Source organism: Sus scrofa, chromosome 2 (genome assembly GCF_054392235.1).
Source record: "Sus scrofa isolate SSC_HxYL_T2T_F1_AM1 chromosome 2, Sscrofa_HxYL_maternal_Yorkshire_Landrace_v2.0, whole genome shotgun sequence".
In the NCBI taxonomy this organism is placed as follows: Eukaryota; Metazoa; Chordata; class Mammalia; order Artiodactyla; family Suidae; genus Sus; species Sus scrofa.
Window position 1 is genome coordinate 67,741,503 of NC_139384.1, and position 19,727 is coordinate 67,761,229.

At 49.7% G+C, this 19,727-nt stretch overlaps 1 protein-coding gene across 5 annotated transcripts in view; it reads right to left on the minus strand.

Annotated features, from left to right (window-relative positions):
- Positions 1-210: 210 nt before the first annotated feature.
- Positions 211-19,727, minus strand: part of NCAN (neurocan) — a 30,932-nt gene continuing 11,415 nt past the window's right edge. The window contains exons 7-15 of one of the 5 annotated variants that reach the window (XM_021083438.2): positions 18,691-19,287; positions 17,049-18,500; positions 12,844-12,960; positions 11,592-11,705; positions 8,946-9,104; positions 7,773-7,855; positions 3,774-3,918; positions 2,862-3,044; positions 211-2,607 (exon numbers count right to left, since the gene is read on the minus strand). In XM_021083438.2, the coding sequence (XP_020939097.1) occupies positions 2,462-2,607; positions 2,862-3,044; positions 3,774-3,918; positions 7,773-7,855; positions 8,946-9,104; positions 11,592-11,705; positions 12,844-12,960; positions 17,049-18,500; positions 18,691-19,287 (2,996 nt within the window). In that variant the 3' untranslated portion in view covers positions 211-2,461. Of the gene's footprint in view, positions 2,608-2,861; positions 3,045-3,773; positions 3,919-5,855; positions 6,654-7,253; positions 7,856-8,945; positions 9,105-11,591; positions 11,706-12,843; positions 12,961-17,048; positions 18,501-18,690; positions 19,288-19,727 lie in introns of those variants that run through there. The other 4 variants (XM_085012174.1, XM_021083439.2, XR_014837335.1 and 1 more) reach the window with 4 other exon arrangements.

The following is a 19,727-nucleotide window of genomic DNA, read 5'->3' on the forward strand; positions in this document are numbered from 1 at the left end:
TTCTTTTTTCCCTTCCTGGACTAATTAATGCTACTCCTCCTTTAGATTCCATTCACCTCCTCTGGGAAGGCTTCTCTGACCACCTCCCAGGAGCCATGTCTATTCATTTCCCTACTCTCTTCCCAGCACCCAGCATCATACACAGCACACAATAGCTGCTCATTGAGTCCTTGCTGAGGGTATGAAGGAAGGGAGGTGTCAGGAGGCAGGTTGAACTGTTAAAAAATTTTATTAAAATGTCCAAGAAGTACATTAATATCCACAGTGTCAGATACCACAGACCCACAGAACACTGCAGCTGACAGCGAAACCAACGGAACCCAAAGCTGTTCACGCGCACACACTCACACGCATGCCACGCACGCGGCACACGCAAACACACACGCATATCTCAAAGGGAAAGACCAAAAGACAAACCACCCACTTTAGAAAAGATCAGAGCCCCCTTTCACCACTGAGCTGGGATGGGGGCAGGGCAAGGGGCTAAGGGGGCCAAGCGCAAGGGGCATAAACCAAGACCCCCCCAAAAAAGTTGCATCCTCAGAGCACCTCCCAACACTCCAAACAAAGGAAAATTCTTTTGTGATATGGATGACTGAAGATGTGTTACTGTTTTTATATTTTTTAAATCAAGAAGAACTATCAAAGCTAGAAGGTAAACCTATATCCCTGGGCTTTCTCAACAATAACCATAAGGTGCAACAGTGGGTTATGTCTAGAGCAGGGAAGACTAAAGACCACGGCCAAGGAAGAGGGTCTAGTTTGCCCTTCTTAATCTCTTCCTAAATCTTTCTGTGTGTTAGAGCATGGTTATGTTTTAATTCCTTCTCCTAACATAGACAGCCGGGTTAGGAGTCAGACAGAGGCAGGACCAAATCCTTATTCCTGTTTTGCAAGCCAGTGCCTTTCTCTTATCTGAGCCTCAATTTTGTCTTGTGTGAAATGGGGAAATAATGGTTTCTAAGTCACTAGGCTGTTGAGAAGATTCAGGGAGGTGGTGTGTAAGTCCTTAGCATGGTATCTACTTCATAGTTGTCAACTATGATTATGACTTCCTGGGAGGGATATAGGCTCAGCCAACACATTTTTTTCTCTACCGAATCCTTAGATGGACCAAATATTTGCTTATTTTTCTCTCCTACAGAGGGCCATTCTTCACTGATTTTTAACACTAATCCACAGATGTTACCCACGCTAGCGGGTTTGAGAGTGGACAAAGGACATGGAGGAAAATCTGTGGACCTTTCCTGCCAGAGATCAGAAAGCTAAATCCTGACTTCTGGCTTGGGGAGATCTTTTACAGGTTGCAGATTCTGGGGAGGAAGGCAAGGTGAATTCTTTGCCACTTAAAAAATTTAAAAATCAAGAGGAAAAAAATACGTGTGGTGTTTCGGTTTTTAACACTATGCATCTCTCTACATGACTGCAGGCAGATGCTACTACTTCAAGTTTTAAGTATTTCTAGTCCACCAGGCAATGAATGGAGACAGGGATGTGGTGGGGGGAGGGGAGGGGCAGGACCCAGGGCAGGGGCACTATCAATGTCTGCTTGGGCACTTAGCTAGAAAACTTGGCACTCCTTGGTCCAGGAAGGAGGTTCTTTGTCTCCCTGAGAAATGGAGGGGGAAGAAATCTGGGCTCGTTGAGCCCCAAACATCCTCTCATCTGTGTGTGTGTATAAAATTCCCACACATGCAGAACCACCAAATCTCAGCACTGGACTAGACCTGGGAGGGCAAGCAATACAGCTTCCCTTCATTGCCCACAAATGGCTCTGACTACTCTGACCCCTAACTCGGAGGACAGGGAGGGAGGTTGTCCTAGAAATATTCCTAATATTTAGTACATAGGAATCTCCACACCCAGTTGATCCACCAAGACTAGGGACCAAACTTGGGCTGAAGTCCAAGGTAAAGGAAGAGCAGTCCTTAAGTTCAAGCAGTGTCCTTCCATGTAATTTTCTGCTCGCAATGCCAATGACCTTCACTAAAGGACTTCAGCCTCAATTTTAAGACATCTGACAGTTTAGTAACTCTGAATCTCAGGTGGTAAAAGAAATTCCTTAATGAGAATCCAAACACACATTCTTGCACCCTCATCAAAGCCTTATTTCAGCAACTGGCAATCAGCCTTGCCAACAAAAGACTAAACAAGTGCAAAGAATGATCTTTGCCAATTGTGCTTCCCTCCTCTGGGAGATGCTCCCAGAGTTCAGCCTGACTAGAACTGACTTTTCAGACACATGGCTACACCTGCCAAGAGGACCTTGTGTATGTAAGAAAAAGGAGAGAGGATCTTTTTACAAGCAGTTATGTATGGGCAGGGGGGCGGGGCGGGGGGGGATGTGGTTTGGGGCTCAGGGGCTTCCAGACCCTCTTGTTTCTCTCTGGGCTCTGTCTCCCCAGGTAAAGGCTCCAGGGGAGGTATGGGAAAAGGGTTGTGCTTTCTTTTGCCTGGTTCTTCAGCAGAAATTCCCTTCTTCCTTCTCCCAGTCCTCCGCAGGGTGTTTCTTGTGTTTTCTGCGCTCCTTGCGCGATTTGTGGTGACGATGCTGGTGGTGGTGTTGGTGGTGGTGGTGGTGTCGCCGCATCCGATGGGACCGTCTGGCTGCAGGGAAGTGAGGGAAGACAGGGAAATGGCAAAAGCTGGTGAGAGGTGGGTGGCCTGATGCGGCAGGCCTCCTCAGGGGGGGAGGGGGGAATGGAGGAAAAACCAGGCAGCCTGGTAAGTTCTCACTTATCTACAGGCTGTATTATCAAGCAGACATTCAGCCAGGTCAATATGTGTGGTCAGGATATGTTTAACTGGAGACTAGAAATAGTTGGAGATTTGTACTGGGGTGTCTGAAGGAAGCCACTTACGCTTGGTGCAGACGATTTGGGGCCAGTCCCATTTGCCATTGCTCCGGCACCGGATGGTGGCCATGTGGTGCTGGGCGAATCCTTCGTCACACTGGTAGCGTACGGTGGCATGGACATTATACTTGGCCTTGCGGGCACCAATGGGTGAGGCATTCTCCACTGTTGGAGGGGGACCACACAGCACTGGGGACAGAGGAATCTCCAGTTAGAGAAGTGGACAGGACTGGAGCTGAACTGGTTTCATCCCTTGTTGAAATGAACCTTCAACAGGTCCTGCCTTTTACCCAGCTGTGACCTCAAAGGGCTAGAAGTGAATATGTCTGTCTTCTTGACCCAGACCAGGAGCCCCTGAGGGACAGGAGCCTCCTGGACACACCCTGCCCCCTAATTCTTATGCATGATGGGAATGAAGGAGATGGGAGGCAAGAATAATCTGAACAAGTGAAAGGAAGAAAGGATTTTAAAACTGGCAAAGAAACAGAAGCAAGAATGAAGAAAAGTATAAAAGAAAAGTGGACATGAGAATCCATTAAAATGTTTCCTTAATATGTAAAGAGCTCTTACAAATCAATAAGACCAATGAGCCAATAGAAAACTAGGCAAAGGAGATAAACAGCAGGTCACAGGAAAGCAAATATATACATATAGCTTATCAACATATGAACAGCTGGTTATTCTCATCCTCAAAGAAGTGCAAACTATGATAATAAGGAGATACTGGATTTTTTTCAGGAATTGGATGAACAAAGAACAAAAAGTTTGAGAACACATGGAGTTGACAAGGGTGCTAAAGAGTGAAAATTGGTCTGGACTGACTCCTACATTTACATACTGAAAACAATGAACCAGTGACTATAAGAGGCAGGAGGGAAGTGGGGGTGGGAGAAGGGGGGAGGGAGGATAGCAGCATACCTGTGCCCTTCTTACAGACATAGGGGAGGTTGTAGTTGCAGGGAACATCATTCCAGCGCCCACTCTCATGTGCAACCATCACCACACAGTCCTCCCCGCCCGCGAAGAAATTGTCGGGCTGGTTCTCCCGCCAGTTCTCATATTGCTGTAAGAATGGGGAGCAGGGGTTGCTCAGGGAACCAGCATCCTGGCCCAGGCTCTGGCACTGGCACTGAGGGACTCCCCTGGCCCAACCACTCAAACTCCTAGGGACTCAGTGTTCCCATCTTTACAATGAGCACTGTTCTGCTTGCCCTGATGGTGGCTGACACTGCAGTCAAAGTCAACCCTCCTCTGGCTGCAAGGCTTCAGTGCTCTCCTCCCTGGGACTTCTGCTTCCTGTATCATTCCCTGATAATCCTCTTTCCACATGGATCACTCACTGTTCCAGAAACAGATGAACAAAAAGGTGACCTCAAAGTGAAAGTCCAGGAGGGCTTCCCTGAGGAGGCAATAGGAGAGGTAAAGACTCAAGGACAAGGAAGATGTGGGCAGGGAACATAGTTCTAAGCAGAGGGAACAGCTAGTGCAAGGACCCAGAGGCAGGGCTGAGATTGTCCTGTCTGGGGAACAGAATAGAGGCCAGAAGGGCTGAAGCTGCTTAATCCAGTTCAGCTGTGGTCACAAAGTAAGCAGGGTCCAGTTCTCATGGTAGAGGAAGGGAGACAGATTTTTTTTTCCTTTTTTTTTTTTTTTTTAAGGGCCGCATATGGAGGTTCCAAGGCTAGGGGTTGAATTGGACCACAGCCACAGCAATGCCAGATCCAAGCCACAACCTACACCACAGCTAGTGGCAACACCAGATGCTTAACACACTGAGCAAGGCCAGGGATCAAACCTACATCCTCATGGATCCTAGTTGGGTTCATTAACCGCTGAGCCATAATGGGAACTAGATTTTTTTTTCTAATTGTGATAAAATTATAACATAAAATTTACTATTTTAACCATTTTTAAGTTTCCAGTTCACTGACATTAATTAGATTTACAAAGCTGTGCAACCATCACCACTGTCTCTTCCCAGAATATTTTCATCACACAAACAGAGCTCTGTACTCATTAAACTGTCACTCACCAACCATCCTCCTCCCAGCCTCTGCAACCACTGGTCTACTTTATGTCTCTATGGATTTGCTTATTCTAGATATTTTGTGTAAATGGAATCATACAATGTGACACCTTTTATGTCTGGGCTTTTTTCACTGGGCATAATGTTTTCAAGTTTTATCCACACTGTAGCATGCATCAGTGCTTTTTTTGTTCTTTTTTTTTGGCCACACCCGTGGCATTTGGAAATTCTCAGGTCAGTGACAGAATCTGAGCTGGAGCTGCAACCTAAGCCATAGCAATGCCAGATCCTTAACCCACTGCTCTGGGCTAAGGATGGAACCAGTGCCTCCATAGAGACAAGATGGATCATTAACCCACTGCACCACAGCAGGAACTCCCTGTTTCTATTATTATTTTTATTTTTATTTATTTATTTATTTTGCTTTTTGCTTTTTAGGGATGCACCTGCGGCATATGGAAGTTTCCAGGCTAGGGGTCAAATGGGAGCTGTAGCTGCTGGCCTTATGCTACAGCCACAGCAACATGCGATCCAAGCTGTATCTGCAACTGACACCACAGTTCACAGCAATGCTGGATCCCCAACCCACTGAGTGAGGCCAGGGATTGAACCCGCATCCTCATGGATACTAGTCAGATTCATTTCCACTTCACCACAATGGGAACTCTTGTTTTTATTTATTTTTTATTAATTTTTTTGGCTGTGCCCACAGCATGTGGAAGTTCCTGGGCCAGGGATTGAACCCATGCCACAGCAGTGACCTGAGCCACTGCAGTGATAATGCCTGATCCTTAATCCAGTGTGCCACAGGGGAACTCATTTAATTTAGTATTCATTGTGTGGACGGACCACATTTTGTTCATCCATTCATCCATGGACGGTCATTTTGGTTGTTTCCACCTTTTGGCTACTGTGAATTATGCTGCTGTGAACATGGATGTACAAGTATCTGTTTGAGTCCCTGCTTTCACTTCTTTTGGGTGTCTATTTAGGAGCAGAATTATTGGTTCATGTGGTAATTCTAGGCTTAACTTTTTGAGGAAGTGCCAGACTGTTTTCCACAGCAAGAGGTGATAGATTTTTTTTTTTTTTTTTATCTTGAGAGAGCTCAAAGCAAGATCTGATGTATGATTTTTTTTTGGCTGCTCCTGTAGTGCATGGAAGCTCCTGGACCAGGGGTGGAACCTGCACCATAGCAGTGACCAGAGTCACTGAGGTGACAATGCCAGATCCTTAACCTCATGCACTACAAGAGAACTCCATGATGCTTTATTTATTTATTTTTTCGGGTCTCACTATTGGCATATGGAAGTTCTCAGGCTAGGGGTCAGATTGGAGCTGCAACTGCTGGCCTACATCACAGCCACAGCAACACCAGATCAGAGCCTTGCCTTTGACCTATGCCGCAGCTTGTGGCACTGCCAGATTCTTAACCCACTGAGTGTGGCCAGGGCTCAAACCCACATCTTCATGGATACTAGTTGGGTTCTTAACCCAAGAGCCACAACAGGAACTCCCTGATGTATAATTTTTAAAAAGTCTCTGTGGGGAGTTCCTTGGTGGCATAGTGGTTAAGGATCTGGTGTTTTTTCTGCTGTGGTTCCAGTCACTGCTGAGGTTTGGTTTTGATCCTTGACCCAGGAATGTTTGCATCCAGTGGGCATAGCCACAAAAAAAGAAAGAAAGGAAGGAAGGAAGGAAGGAAGGAAGGAAGGAAGAAAGAAAGAAAGTCCTGGGAGTTCCCGTCGTGGCGCAGTGGTTAACGAATCCGACTAGGAACCATGAGGTTGCGGGTTCGGTCCCTGCCCTTGCTCAGTGGGTTGACGATCTGGCGTTGCCGTGAGCTGTGGTGTAGGTTGCAGACGCGGCTCGGATCATGCGTTGCTGTGCCTCTGGCGTAGGCCGGTGGCTACAGCTCCTATTCAACCCCTGGCCTGGGAACCTCCATATGCCGCGGGAGCGGCCCAAGAAATAGCAACAACAACAACAACAAAAGACAAAAGACAAAAAAGACAAAAAAAAAAAAAAAAAAAGAAAGAAAGTCCTTATGTACAGGGTTACTTTTGGGGTACTGAAAATATTCTGGAACTAGATCAAGATGATGGCTGCACGATACTATGAGAGTACTAAAGTCACTGAATTCCACACTTTAAACCGATTAATTGCATCAATTTATTATTATTATTATTTTGCTTTTTTAGGGCTGCACCTGTGGCACATGGAGGTTCCCAGGCTAGGGATCTAATCAGAGCTGTAGCTGCTGGCCTACACCACAGCTCACCGCAACGCCAGACCCCTAACCCACTGATCAAGGCCAGGGATCAAACCCACAGCCTCATGGTTCCTAGTCAGATCCATTTCCACGGCACCACAATGGGAACTTCTAAACTGATTAATTTTATATTATGTCAATTTCAACACAAAATTTTCCAGAGCTGCCAGGTAAAGGGCCAGGAGAGTAGGTAAGAAGTGGTGAGGATGGGGAGCTGCTGCAGGCGTCCACCTGAGTGCTGAGGGAGGCTGCACAGGCAGGGGAAGGTAGGGAAGTAGGCTCACTTGAATCCATGGCTGGAGGACTAGACAGAATAAGCTAGATGGAGATGTCAAACCAAGTTCGAGGTTTGAAGCCTCAATCACTGGGTAGACCGGCAGTTTACAGGGCTGGGAAGTCAGGGGTAATTAGGGTTTCACTGAAGTTCCTTTGCCAACTCCAGCCTCTCAGAGCCTCAGGGACTTTGGATTGCCACCTTTGGTGATGATTTTGCACAAGACAGTAAAATCAAGCCAGAGGGCCTGACTTTTGCAGCTTACCCAGAATGCTTCATTCTAGGCAGGGGTCTAGTCAACTCTCTGACTGCAGGGACCCAGGCTCCCAAGCTGCTGCCACTCACCAGCCCCGTGTTGTCCGTCCACTGGAAATCCCTCTCCACAATCCTGTCGTTCAGACCGATCCACGTGTTTTCACGCCCAAAACCTGCAGGGGAGGGGTTTGTGAGGGCTGGGTACCTGTGCCTCTCCCATCCGAGGTTTCTGGCTGGAGGCCAGGTGGAGGGTGTGGGAGGGGAGACCAAACCCCCTCCCTAGCCTGAAGGTGGGCTTGAAGGGATAGCGGATGAAGATGAGAGTAAGGGGGGGTATCCACAGCCCCTCCCCAGTTTCAGGTGTGAGCCAGAGGGGAGCCCCCCCCACCCAGTCCCTAGCTGGCTGCCCTCATACCTAGGGGATGGGGATGGGGCACAGAAAGGGTTAGAATTAGGCTCCTGGCCTTGCCACAATTTGTGGCTTAAACAAAAGGTCAGAGGAAAGAATAAAGACAAATCTGAGGAAATCTGAGGAAATAAGAGAGTAAGGGATAGGAGAGGTGGGAGCAGGGCTGAACACAGCAGGCAGGTGAGTCTGAATGAGCCAGTCAGTCACTGAGGAGGGAAGAAATGGCTGGATGACTGTGTTTGATTACATGTTGGAAACAAAACAAAACAGTGAACCAGGGAATGAACAAAGGAAATAATTAACAGGGGACGGGATGGGGAGAACAAATGGATGAAGAAGGTCAGGAGGGATAACGAGTAAATCAATAAATGCCGGAATTAATGAATGAGACTCTCTTCTTTTTCTCTAAGTCTCTGCACAGCTCTTCCTCATTTCATCCCTCATGTCACAGATGCCTCTCCATCACCCTTTATTTCCTAGCTCTGCTTTAATGGTCATTAGTGCACTTAGGACTAGCTGAATGATCGTATACACTTATTTAGTTAGATTCTTACTTGTTTGCCTATATCCTCTACAAGGACGTCACTCCCTAAAGACAGGACAATGTGTATCTCTGTGCATGGAATGATGCCTGGCACATAGCAGGTGCTTGGTAATACTTGGGGAATGAATGAATGAAGTAAACAAATGGATTGATAAGTGAAGAAATAGACACTTGAATTAATAAGTGGTCAGAGCTTGCATTTATGAATACAGCTTCAGAAAGGTGGTATCTTCAGGACCCTGGGGAGTCGGGGGGGATGCCCTGACAAAGGGATTGCAAAGGTCCGCCTTGCCCACCCCAGAGGCCCTACTGTTAATGAAGCCATGTTCTTCAGGTGAGTGGATGCTGGTCAGGTGGCCGGCTCGACGGCGGCAGTCCCTCTCGGCATCCTCCCATGCCCGTCGATGGGCGAAGTAGCGGTAGCAGTGGCCCTGGAACTTGTGCCAGCCGTGGTCACAGCCCTCAGTGTCTGGGAGGTGGGAAGGGAGCATGAGTGGGCTAGCCTCTGGCCACGGCTTGCCTTGCCAGCCGTAAGCCCAGCCAGCCTACCAGAGAGAGGGCTCAATCCAAGGTCACTGTGGAGCTAGGCCACCCCTCCCCCTGGGCCCCTCCTCCAACCCCACTCTGACCCCCCCCACCCTTTCAGCTCCCTTTTCCCATAGTCACTTCTTTCCTCTGTTGCAGGAAGAGATTCCCTGGGAGATCATTACACTCGGCCCCTCTCATCCCAACTCTGATGTCTCTTTCTCTGATCTGGTCACATCCTGGGAACTCAGGAAATGGTCACAGGAAGGCCTAAAATTTCCCTCCTGGGAAAAAGCTCAAAAAGACTTTCTCCCCAAAGGACAAACAAATGGCCAACAAGCACATGGAAATATGCTCAACATTGTGAATCATTAGGAAACACAAATCAGAATCACAATGGGATACTGTAACCTTAGACCCAGATGGCTATAATGTTTTTTTTTTTTTTTTTTCTTTTTTGGCTGCCCCTCAGCATATGGAGTTCCTGGGCCAGGGATAAGACCTGAACTGTGGTTGTGACCTACGCCACAGCTGTGGCAACGCCAGATCCTTTAACCCACTGCACTGGGCTAGGGATCGAACCTGCATCTCCACAGCAACCCGAACCACTGCAGTCAGATTCTTCTTCTTTTTTTTAAATTAAAGTACAGTTGGGAGTTCCTGCCATGGTGCAGTGGAAATGAATCTGACTAGGAACCATGAGGTTGCGGGTTTGATCCCTGGCCTTGCTCAGTGGGTTAAGGATCCAGCATTGCTGTGAGCTGTGGTGTAGGTCACAGACATGGCTCAGATCTGGCATTGCTGTGGCTGTGGTGTAGGCGGGCAGCTGCAGCTCCAATTCAAACCCTAGCGGCATATGGGAACCTCCAATTCAAATCCTAGCGGCATATGGGAACCTAAAAGGACGAAAGACAAAAATAAAAATAAAAAATAAAAAAATAAAGTGCAGTTGATTTTCTTTGGGGGGGGTTAACATATCTTCTTTTTTAAGCTTAATAAATTTTATTATATTTATAGTTGTCCAACCATCATAAAGTACAGTAGATTTTGCAGTCTGATTCTTAACCCATTGTGCTACAGTGGGAACTCCTAAAAAGAAAATAGGAAGTGTTGGTGAGGATGTGGAGAAATTGGAACCCTCATGCATTGCTGGTGGGAATATAAAATGGTATAGCCACTGTGGAAAATAGTCCAGCAGCTCCTCAAAAACAGAATTACCACATGACACAGCCTTTCTGTTCCTCTGTATACACCAAAAAGAATAAGGCTGGGTGCAAGGGAGAATGAAAAACAGGGGTTGAAACAAAAACTTGTACATGGGAGTTCTGGCGTGGCTCAGCAGGTTAAGAACCCAACTAGTATCCGTGAGGATGTGGGTTTGACCCATGGCCTCACTCAGTGGGTTAAAGAATCCAGCATTGCCATGAGCTATGGTGTAGGTTGCAGACAAGGTTTGGATCTGGCATTGCTGTGGCTGTAGTGTAGGCTGCAGCTACAGCTCTGATTTGGCCCCTAGCCTGGGAACTGCCATATGTTGCAGGTGTGGCCTTTTAAAAATCGTACATGAATGGAGTTCCTTGGTGGCCTAGCAGTTAAGGATCTGGTGTTAACACTGCTGGCGCAGGTTTGATTCCTGGCCCAGGAACTTCTGCATGCCATGGGCATGGCCAAAAAACCCCCAACTTGTACATGAATATTTATAGCAGCACCGTTCACAACCACAAGGATGAAATGATCCAAATATCCAGAGTTCTCTTGTGGCTCAGTGAGTTAAGGATCTGGCATTGTCACTGCTATAGCTTGGGTCGATGCTGTGGTGGAACTTTGATCCCTGGCTTGGGAACTTTCATTTGCCACAGATGTGGCAAAAAAGAATAAACAAACCCTCAAATGTCCATCAAGTGAAGAATGGATAAACAAAATGTGGTCATTCATACAATGGAATATTATTCAGCCATGAAAAGAAACGAAGCACTGACACATGCTGCAATGTGGATAGGCTATGAAAACATCAAGCTGAGTAAGAGAAGCCAGACACAAAAAGACACATAGTATATGACTGCCTTTATATGAAACATCTAAAATAGGCAAATCCATAGAGATAGAAAGTAGATTAGTGGTTGCCAGGGGCTGGAGATGAGGAATGGGGAGTGACTGCTAATGGGGACAGGATTTCCTCTGGGGATGATGAAAATGTCTTGGAACTAGCTAGAAACAGTGGTTGCACAAGACTGTGAATGTACTGAATGCCACTGAATTACACGCTCTAAAAAGGTTAATTCTATATTATGTGAAATTTACAGCAAGAAAATTATTTGCCTCCTGTCCACGGAATCAGAGGAAGCAACCTGGAGCTCCATGTGTGGGGAGCCTGTGGCCCAGTACCCAGCCCCACTCCTGGTACAGTTTTGGGGTCTCGGCAGAGGCTCACCTTTCTCGCAGAGGCTGCCCGCATAGCTGGGGAGGCAAAGGCAGACGAAGGAGTTGACCTCATCAATGCAGGTGCCTCCATTCTCACAGGGACTGGAAATACAGTCATCTATATCTGGAGGGGAAGGTGGGGCTGAATCAGAGGTCAGCCTTACCTCGGCCCTCAGTCCCCACAGACAATCAGGCAGAAGATGCGGTCATGACCTTACCACCTATCCCAGACCTGGGTACAATGGCGGTGATCTGCACAGATGACCCAATGACTCTGAAGGTCAAGGGGGTGGAAACTCACACAAGTGATATGAATTAGCATCGATGAAAGCAGATGCTACTGGGCTGGCTGAAGGCCAGAGTGGGCAGAACATTCCGCCTGACTCCAGAACAGTAAAAGTGGGTCTGGCAAACAGATCCACAGAATGTCAAAGCTGAAGGGTCTTCAGAATGTGGAACCTAGGGAAACTGGGTTCCAGGGCATCTTCAAGGATGTGCACAGAGTCACAAAGCTGTTTGTAGGTACAGGGAGTTATCAGTTGAGCACTTCTTCTACCAATCCCTGTGTGAGGCATGTGTGATGCCAGGCAAGTAATTTCCACTCTGAGCCTTAGTTTCATTTTTTTTTTGCAAAATGGTGACAATAACAGCACCTTCTCAACACTGGTTGTGAGTAGAGAGTCAATGGAAGAGCTCAAGAAATTATATCACATAATTATTGTTATAATTTCATAATTTGTCATCTTTGGGGGGGGGGCATGCCCAAAGCATGCAGAAGTTCTCAGGCCAGGGATCGAACCCACACCACAGCTGTGATCTGAGCCACAGCAGTGAAAATGCTAGATCCTTAACCTGCTGAGCTACCAGAAAACTTCTCTTGGGGCTTTGGGGCTAACAGCCAACAGTTCTGGTGGCAGGTGCTGATACCCTTGCCCACCCATGAGAGAGTAGGAGATGCCCTGGGGCACTTTGCTGGTGGGAGGTTGAGCCTTACCATCCCTTTGTCTCCCCACAACCACCATCAGCACCACTTCTGACCGGTAGTAATGGGAAGCAGCACATCAGAGCCTCAGTATCCAGGTAAAAGCTCACCTGGTTGGTGCTGGGGCTGATTTACTAGAGGCAAGGAGCGAGGGAGGGGAAGGGAGCATCTGAAGCCAGTATTTTGTGATCCGAGTCCTCATGGGGTTGGCTGCTAGGGCAGATTCCAGGGCTTTGAGTCAATCAAGTCTAAGTTCAGATCCTGAGTTTGGGGTACTCACCGATCTCACAGTTCTCTCCAGTGAAGCCTTGGTCACAGCTACAGCCATACATGGTGCCATTGGCTTCACAAGTGCCCCCATGCAGGCAAGGGTTGTTCTCACAGGGATCTGAAGGGACTGCAGGATGGACAGGCAATGCAGGAGGGAGTCAGACTAGCAGATCTGCCTCCCAGGGAATCCAGACCTCAGACCTCTAAAGGCCTTCGCATCCAACCCCTCTCTGTAGAGTGCCCTCTATAACTTCTCAGTAAGTGGTTGCCAGCTTCCTCTCTCATGCCCCTGTGATGATATTACTCTTTCCAGGAACTTCCCCAAAGCATCTGTGAGCTGCCCTGCCTGTAGCAAACTCCTTCCTTGGACTGAACTAGAATGGGCTTCCTGCAGCTTCTCTTAGGGAGTCTTTTCCTAGAACGTGGTCTAAGTGTCCTCTCTAACTTGTCCGCCTCTTCTAGACATACCCTCCTGGTCATTGTGCTTCTCATACTTAGGGGCAAAGAAAGGGACATGGGTTCCAGATGGGGTATGAAGAGCACTGGGACCAGTGGGAACCATCGCCTCCTTCATCCTGTGGCTCAACCTCTTCTGATACAACTTCAATGGTCATACTGTAGACAAGTGGTGCATTATAGCAGTTACAACCATAGGCTTTGCAGTCAGAAAGGTTGGTTCAATCCCTGCCTCTGCCACTCACTAGGGGACGCTGAGCAAATTACTTCTGTAAATTTCAGTTGCCTAATTTACAAAATGGAAATAAAAATAGTTTATCCCTCTCTCCCAGTCCTGACCATAACACCATGTCTGGCTCTGTGTATATTGGACTAGGGCCTTTTGAGGGGTCTTAACATTGCTCAGGAGAGTCTTCCCTCCTCATCTCAGAGGTCCAGATGTCTTGGTGGGTGTTCTCCCTTCTGCAGCCTTGCAGGGGTAGAGCAAGGACCCCCATGTACCCCAGATGACCCCCATCTCTTGTCAGGGCAGTGTCAGCCCTTCCACTGCAAGACACTAGAACTGAGATTTAGAGAAGGGCAGGGCTTGGCTCCAAACCATACAGTGGGACAGAGCCAAGATTAGCCTACCGGGCTCTGGAAGACTAGTTTAGGGGCCTCCCTCCACCCCCTAAAACCTAGAATTTGTTTCTGTTTTGTCCTGGTCTTGGGTCCCATAGGAAACTGAGATGCTAACAAGCTGTCACCTCTTCCCTGGTCTTCTGGCCTCCACCTTCACCCTCCATGGTTGTTCTCCCCACAGCTGACAGAGGGAGCCTATGTAAACCTGAGTTAGGTCATGTCCCTTCTCTGCCTAGATTCCTCCATCGCTCCCTATTTCCCTCACAAGAAAAGCCAAAGTCCTTACCGTAGCCCACAGGGCTCTATGCAATCTTCCAGGATACTTCCCTGCCCTACTTCCGCCTCAATCCCCTTCGCCTACTCCATTCTGCCACCCTGGCCATGATATTCTGCCCACACAGCAGGCGTGGTCCTGTCTCAGGGCCTTTGTACAAACTGTTCCCCCTGCCTGAACTGCTGTTCCCCTAGATCTCTGCACGGCTCCTCTCTCACCTCCTTCAGTCCTGCTCAAATTTCATCCTAATCGCCTCTCCCAAACCAAAACCCACCCTGGCGTTCTTCATCCCTTGCTTTACTTTTCTTTCTTTTTTTTTTTTTCTTCTGTCTTTTTAGGGCCATATCCGCGGCATATGGAGGTTTCCAGGCTAGGGGTCTAATCGGAGCTGTAGTCGCCAGCCTACGCCAGAGCCACAGCAACGTGGGATCCAAGCTGCGCCTGCGACCTACACCACAGCTCACAGCAATGCCGGATCCTTAACCCCTGGAGCGAGACCAGAGCTTGAACCCACAACCTCTTGGCTCCTAGTCGAATTCGTTTCCACTGCGCCATCATGGGAACTCCCCCTGCTTTACTTTTCTCTTTTGTCTTTATCATTTTCCAGCCTCCAATATAATGTATTAGGATCATTTCTTATCCATGCCTCCCTCCTGCGTGGTGATGTTCCACATGGCAGCCACACATAGTCATTTACATTTAAACTAATTAAAATGGAATTAAAGTTAAAACAGTTCCTCGGTCACACTAGCCACATTTCAAGTGCTCAGTAGCCATGAATGGCTGATAGCTATTGCCTTAGATAGTGTAGCTCCAGAACATTTCCATCATTGGAAAAGTTCCAGGGTATGGCTCTAGAATGTCAGCATTCAGAGGACAAGGGACTCGGTCTCAACATGGTTCCTTGAATGCAGCAGGCATTCAATAGATGCTTGCTAAATGAATAATGGTAGCTCCTGCAGCGACTGAAGCTTGTCCCCGGGGTGGTAGCATGTGCCCCCAGGGTGGCCAAAGGGGCTCATGCCTATGTCTGTGTCTGGTGCTACCCCGGCACGTGCATGCACACGCGTGGAGCTGCCAGGCGCGGGATCGTGTAAGCCTCACCAGGTGCCCCGAACTGCTGACACCTGCCCACGGACTGGCGGTGACTCAGTCGCTTGCTGGTGCTGCATTTATTTTTGGCTTCATTAGCATTTCTGCTGCAAGCAGTAGGTGAGTAGACGCCTGGGTCTCCCCCAGCACTGGCTGCCTCCCTCCATCCTGGCTGCCAATGGCTTGAGTCTGGAGCCAAAAAGCAGCAAAGCCCAAGACAGATCCAGCCGTGGCCCTGGGGGTTCCTCTCAACGCACTTTCCTTAGCACCCCGCTATGTGTCTTCCCTCCCATCATTCTGATCACCCCTTTTCTAGTTCCTTTGGCAGTAAGCCTCCTTCCCATTGCCCATCCCCCACAAACAATCTCTCTCTGCTCCCTTCCTGGACAAGCTTACCCCCTCCCAAGAACTTGAGACTTTTTTTTTTATAGGAATGAAATTAGCACCTCATAGCCCAGTGATTGAGACACAGATTGTTGACAGACAGCCAGATTCAAACCTTATCCTTGACACCCCCAGCTGCATGACTGCATATATCACTTGACCGCCCTGTGCCTATAGTCTCCCCATCTGTAAAGTGAGGATCATACCAGAACTTGTTCCGTAAGGACGTTAAAAAGATTAACCAAGATGATTCCCAATAGAGTGCTCAGAACAAGCCAAGCACACAGGCAGTCACTGATAAGCATCAGCCTTTATTGATTCATGCTCCCCTGCCCAGGGTCTGCCTGCCTCCTGGGTACCTAAGAAAAGAAGATGTGGCCCCAGACAGCCCAGGGATGACAAGGTGGGTGATGAAAATCGGCACCTGCGACTTCCATCACCGCGACACTTTGCCTTCAAAAAAAGGAGCAAGTGTAAAATCAGTTGTGTTAATAAGAGTGTTTTGCAACTCAGAAAGTCTTTTAATTAGCTTCTTCTTTTTCTTTTTTTTAAAGCTCACTTGACCGAAAAAACAGCGCAGCACGGCAGGATCTAAAAAATAGAGGGCTGGAATTTGCAGGCTGAGTTGTGGGCAGATCTGGCTCCAGGAGTGCAGGGTGGTGGTGGCTTTCTCTGGACTTTGCTGGAGTCAGAGTAGCTAAGGTGCATGAGGACTTGGGTGCCAAGTGAGGTTTGATCACTGACTAGCTGGTAGTGACATAATTCCCTGAGCCTCAGCTTACTGTCTACAAAATTGGGGTGATGCCCACCATTCTCACCCCTTCCCAGCACCCATTTTCCCTGTGGCTTGAGCCCCCCCCCATGATTTGCACCACTGAATTCCAGATGCAATTCCCACTTACCCAGGAAGCCCTCCCTGCCATGCCTCCACCCTCTGGCCCTACCCTGTGGCAGGGCTGGGGGTGGTGGTGGTGTGTGTGTCTGTGTCCAGCCCTATCTTCCCAGACTGGGGCATCGCTGAAGGCAGTACCCCAGCATTGCACAGCCCTGTCGGCTCAGAGAGGACATGAACATGATTTGTTGACTGTACTCATCCCCCAAACCAAAGTCTGCCCAACGCCTCATCATTCCCTCATTACTCGCTGTGCACAAAACACATCAAATGCAACTTCACCTCTTGGCCTCTGCCCAGGCTGGTGCCATTGCCAGAAATACATCTTCCTTAATTCAACTCTGCCCAATGAGCTCCCGCCTTCAACATCATCCCCTGCTAGAACCCTTCCCAGGCACCCAAGAACAGCCCTTCCTCCCAGCTCTGGGCTAACCCAGCCTCTGATCCCTGAGCATCACCACAATTGCCTGGATGAGACCAGGAGATCTGAACTCACCCTCCTCTGTGCTCCCATTTGCAGGGGTCCCTGGCAGGGCTGGTTCCTCTCCACTTGCTGCCTCCGGCCAGAAGCTCTCCATACCTGGGCTGCCTCCCAGGACCTCCAGCTCAAACTCCTCTGGGCCCAGGGAGGCAGGCATCGGGGTGCTGAGGGAGTCCCAGGGCACTGTAGGCTCCCCTGAGGAAACTGAGATACGCTCGTCCATGCTGGCTGCTGTCGGTGTCCAACGAGGAAAAGCAGGCTCCCCTGAGGGGCTGCCTTCAAGTGGAGGCGCCAAGGTTCCCAGGGTTCCCTGAGTCACCATCTGGCCCTCTGGTTCTGGGTGGGATTGGAAGCCTGAGGAGGCCATGGTGGACGTGGCCAGGACCCCAACATTGTCTCCCAGGTCCTGGGACATGAGGGATGTCACCACCCTTGTATCCACAGCCACTTGAGGACTCAGGGTGGGGCTTTCAGCTTCCTCAACCACATGGGATCCAGGTTCCCAAAGATCACCAGCATCGCTGGCATCCAGTGTGGCTGTGGAATCCATGGGACCCACTGCAGCTCCTCCATCTGTAGCAGCCCAAGCCTCCAGACTTGGGGTGATTGTGGGCCTCAAGGAGACTCCAGGGCCCCCCAAGGGTGCAGATGGAGAGCGGGGGTCTAGCCCTTCATTATGCAGTGAGGGCCATGTGACCTGCATGCCACCCATGGTGGCCTGCAGGCTGGAAGTGGGGCTGTCTGCTGTGTTGAAGACCCCAGACTCAGACCCTGAGAATCCTCTGGCTCCCATGAGCTCAGTGGCAGTCTCAGTGGAAGTGAAATTTGCCACCACATTCCCATCTACAGAAGCATGTGGGCTGGATCTGGAGTGACCAGTAGGGCTGGTCCCCTCAATTTTTCCAAAGTCTGCCCCGGGGGTGTTAGGACTGGCTCCAGCTCTTGAGTCCATGGCTGTCTGCGAAGGGGCCGTAGGACTTCTTGCTCTGTAGCTGCTGAGTGTTGGGGATGTGGCCTCTCCACCTTGTCCTATCAGGCTTGAGGAGAAGGGGAGGGAATACACTTCTGGATAGATGGGATCCTGGGTCTCTGAGGCAGGGGAGGATAGGGCAGTGGCCATGTCCTCACTATGTCCCTTGACCCCACTGGCCTTGGTGGGGAGGGATGTAGGGTGTGATAGGAGCCACAGTTTGGGAGCGCGAAGCATGGCCATGACAGGGAGATCTGGAGAAATGACCATGGGGGATGCCTCCCAAGGGTCAGTGCTGGGGCCTTTTAAGGGGTTGGGGACCAAGGCAGTGGCCTCTGAGGGGGACCAGGGCAGGTATGGGATGGCTGGCCTCACACTGGGACCCTTGGTTTCCTTTAGCTCCTGGTCAAGGGCTCTGCTGGGGTCTGGGATGATGGGTGGGACCACAGTTGGGGGCCACAGCCAGGGCTCTGGGGGGCTCCTGCCACCAGGGGAACCTGCAACAATATCAACGGTAATTATAATTACCTCTCAGCAGCTCCTTCCACTGCGTGTTTCCTTGGCTCCAGGCCTGAAGAAGACGGATCTTCTTGAGGCTTGGTGAGGCCAGAGGACCCAGCTGTGATTTGGAGCTTCCACCCCCATCCCCCTTAAATCCCCAGGATCTCCCCCTTGGACCCCACTCACCAGCTCCAGGCACATCCACCTCATTGGTCAACACAGTCCAGGGGCTTTGACTCTGGCCACTCCCCAAGGCATCTGTGGCTTCTGTGGCCAGGGGAGGCTCCACATAATTCCCAGCAACCTCTGAGGTGGGGGGCTGGACGCTGCCCTCAAGCGCCCCCTTCAGCCCTCGCTGGGTTTCCTGCTGTTGGAAGTGGCGCCCATTCAACCCTTTAAATCGCCCCCTCCTCCTGGGCGTGGTGCTGGCTGCTGTTGCCTCTGTGTGCACACGCACTGCAGTGTTGGCCTCCATGCTGCTGGGGCTGGGAGCCACTGTGCTCAGCCTCACCTCCTCTGCCTCCAGTACAGGCCTTGAGGCTAGTGTGGGACCCCCAGGAGCAGGGCTGGCCATCTCTGGAGACTCCTGCTTCTCTGCCAAGATCAGAGGCTCCTCTTCCCCACTGGACACCAGGGGCTCCTGGAAGTCTGGGGTGACTACCTCCTCCTCCCCCAGGTTGGGCTCCAGTTCGTGATCAGGGGGGCCTTCTGCTGACAGAATCTCCCCCTCATCTCCAGATGATGGAGTGTCTGGGTCTCCATGTTGCGATGTAGGGTGATGAGCTGTGGGAGAAAGAGAAGAGGTTGTGTTAGGCCCAGGAAGTTCTGCCTGAAGTCTACCCACATTCCAGCATGCTGCAGCACAGATCTCTGTATCTCTGTCTTTCTGTGCCCCTCTGTCTCTCTGGCTTGTTTCTGGGAACCTCCATACTGAGAGATGGAAGTATAAAGTTATCGTCCCCACTGTTCAGACTGGGGCCCATAGTCAAGGTCAGAGTCAAGTGGTCCTGGTAGAGTCAAGAGACAGGTGGTGGGAGTTCCCGTCGTGGCGCAGTGGTTAACAAATCCGACTAGGAACCATGAGGTTGCGGGTTTGATCCCTGCCCTTGCTCAGTGGGTTAACGATCTGGCGTTGCTGTGAACTGTGGTGTAGGTCACAGATGCGGCTGGGATTCCGCGTTGCTGTGGCTCTGGTGTAGGCTGGCGGCTACAGCTCCGATTGG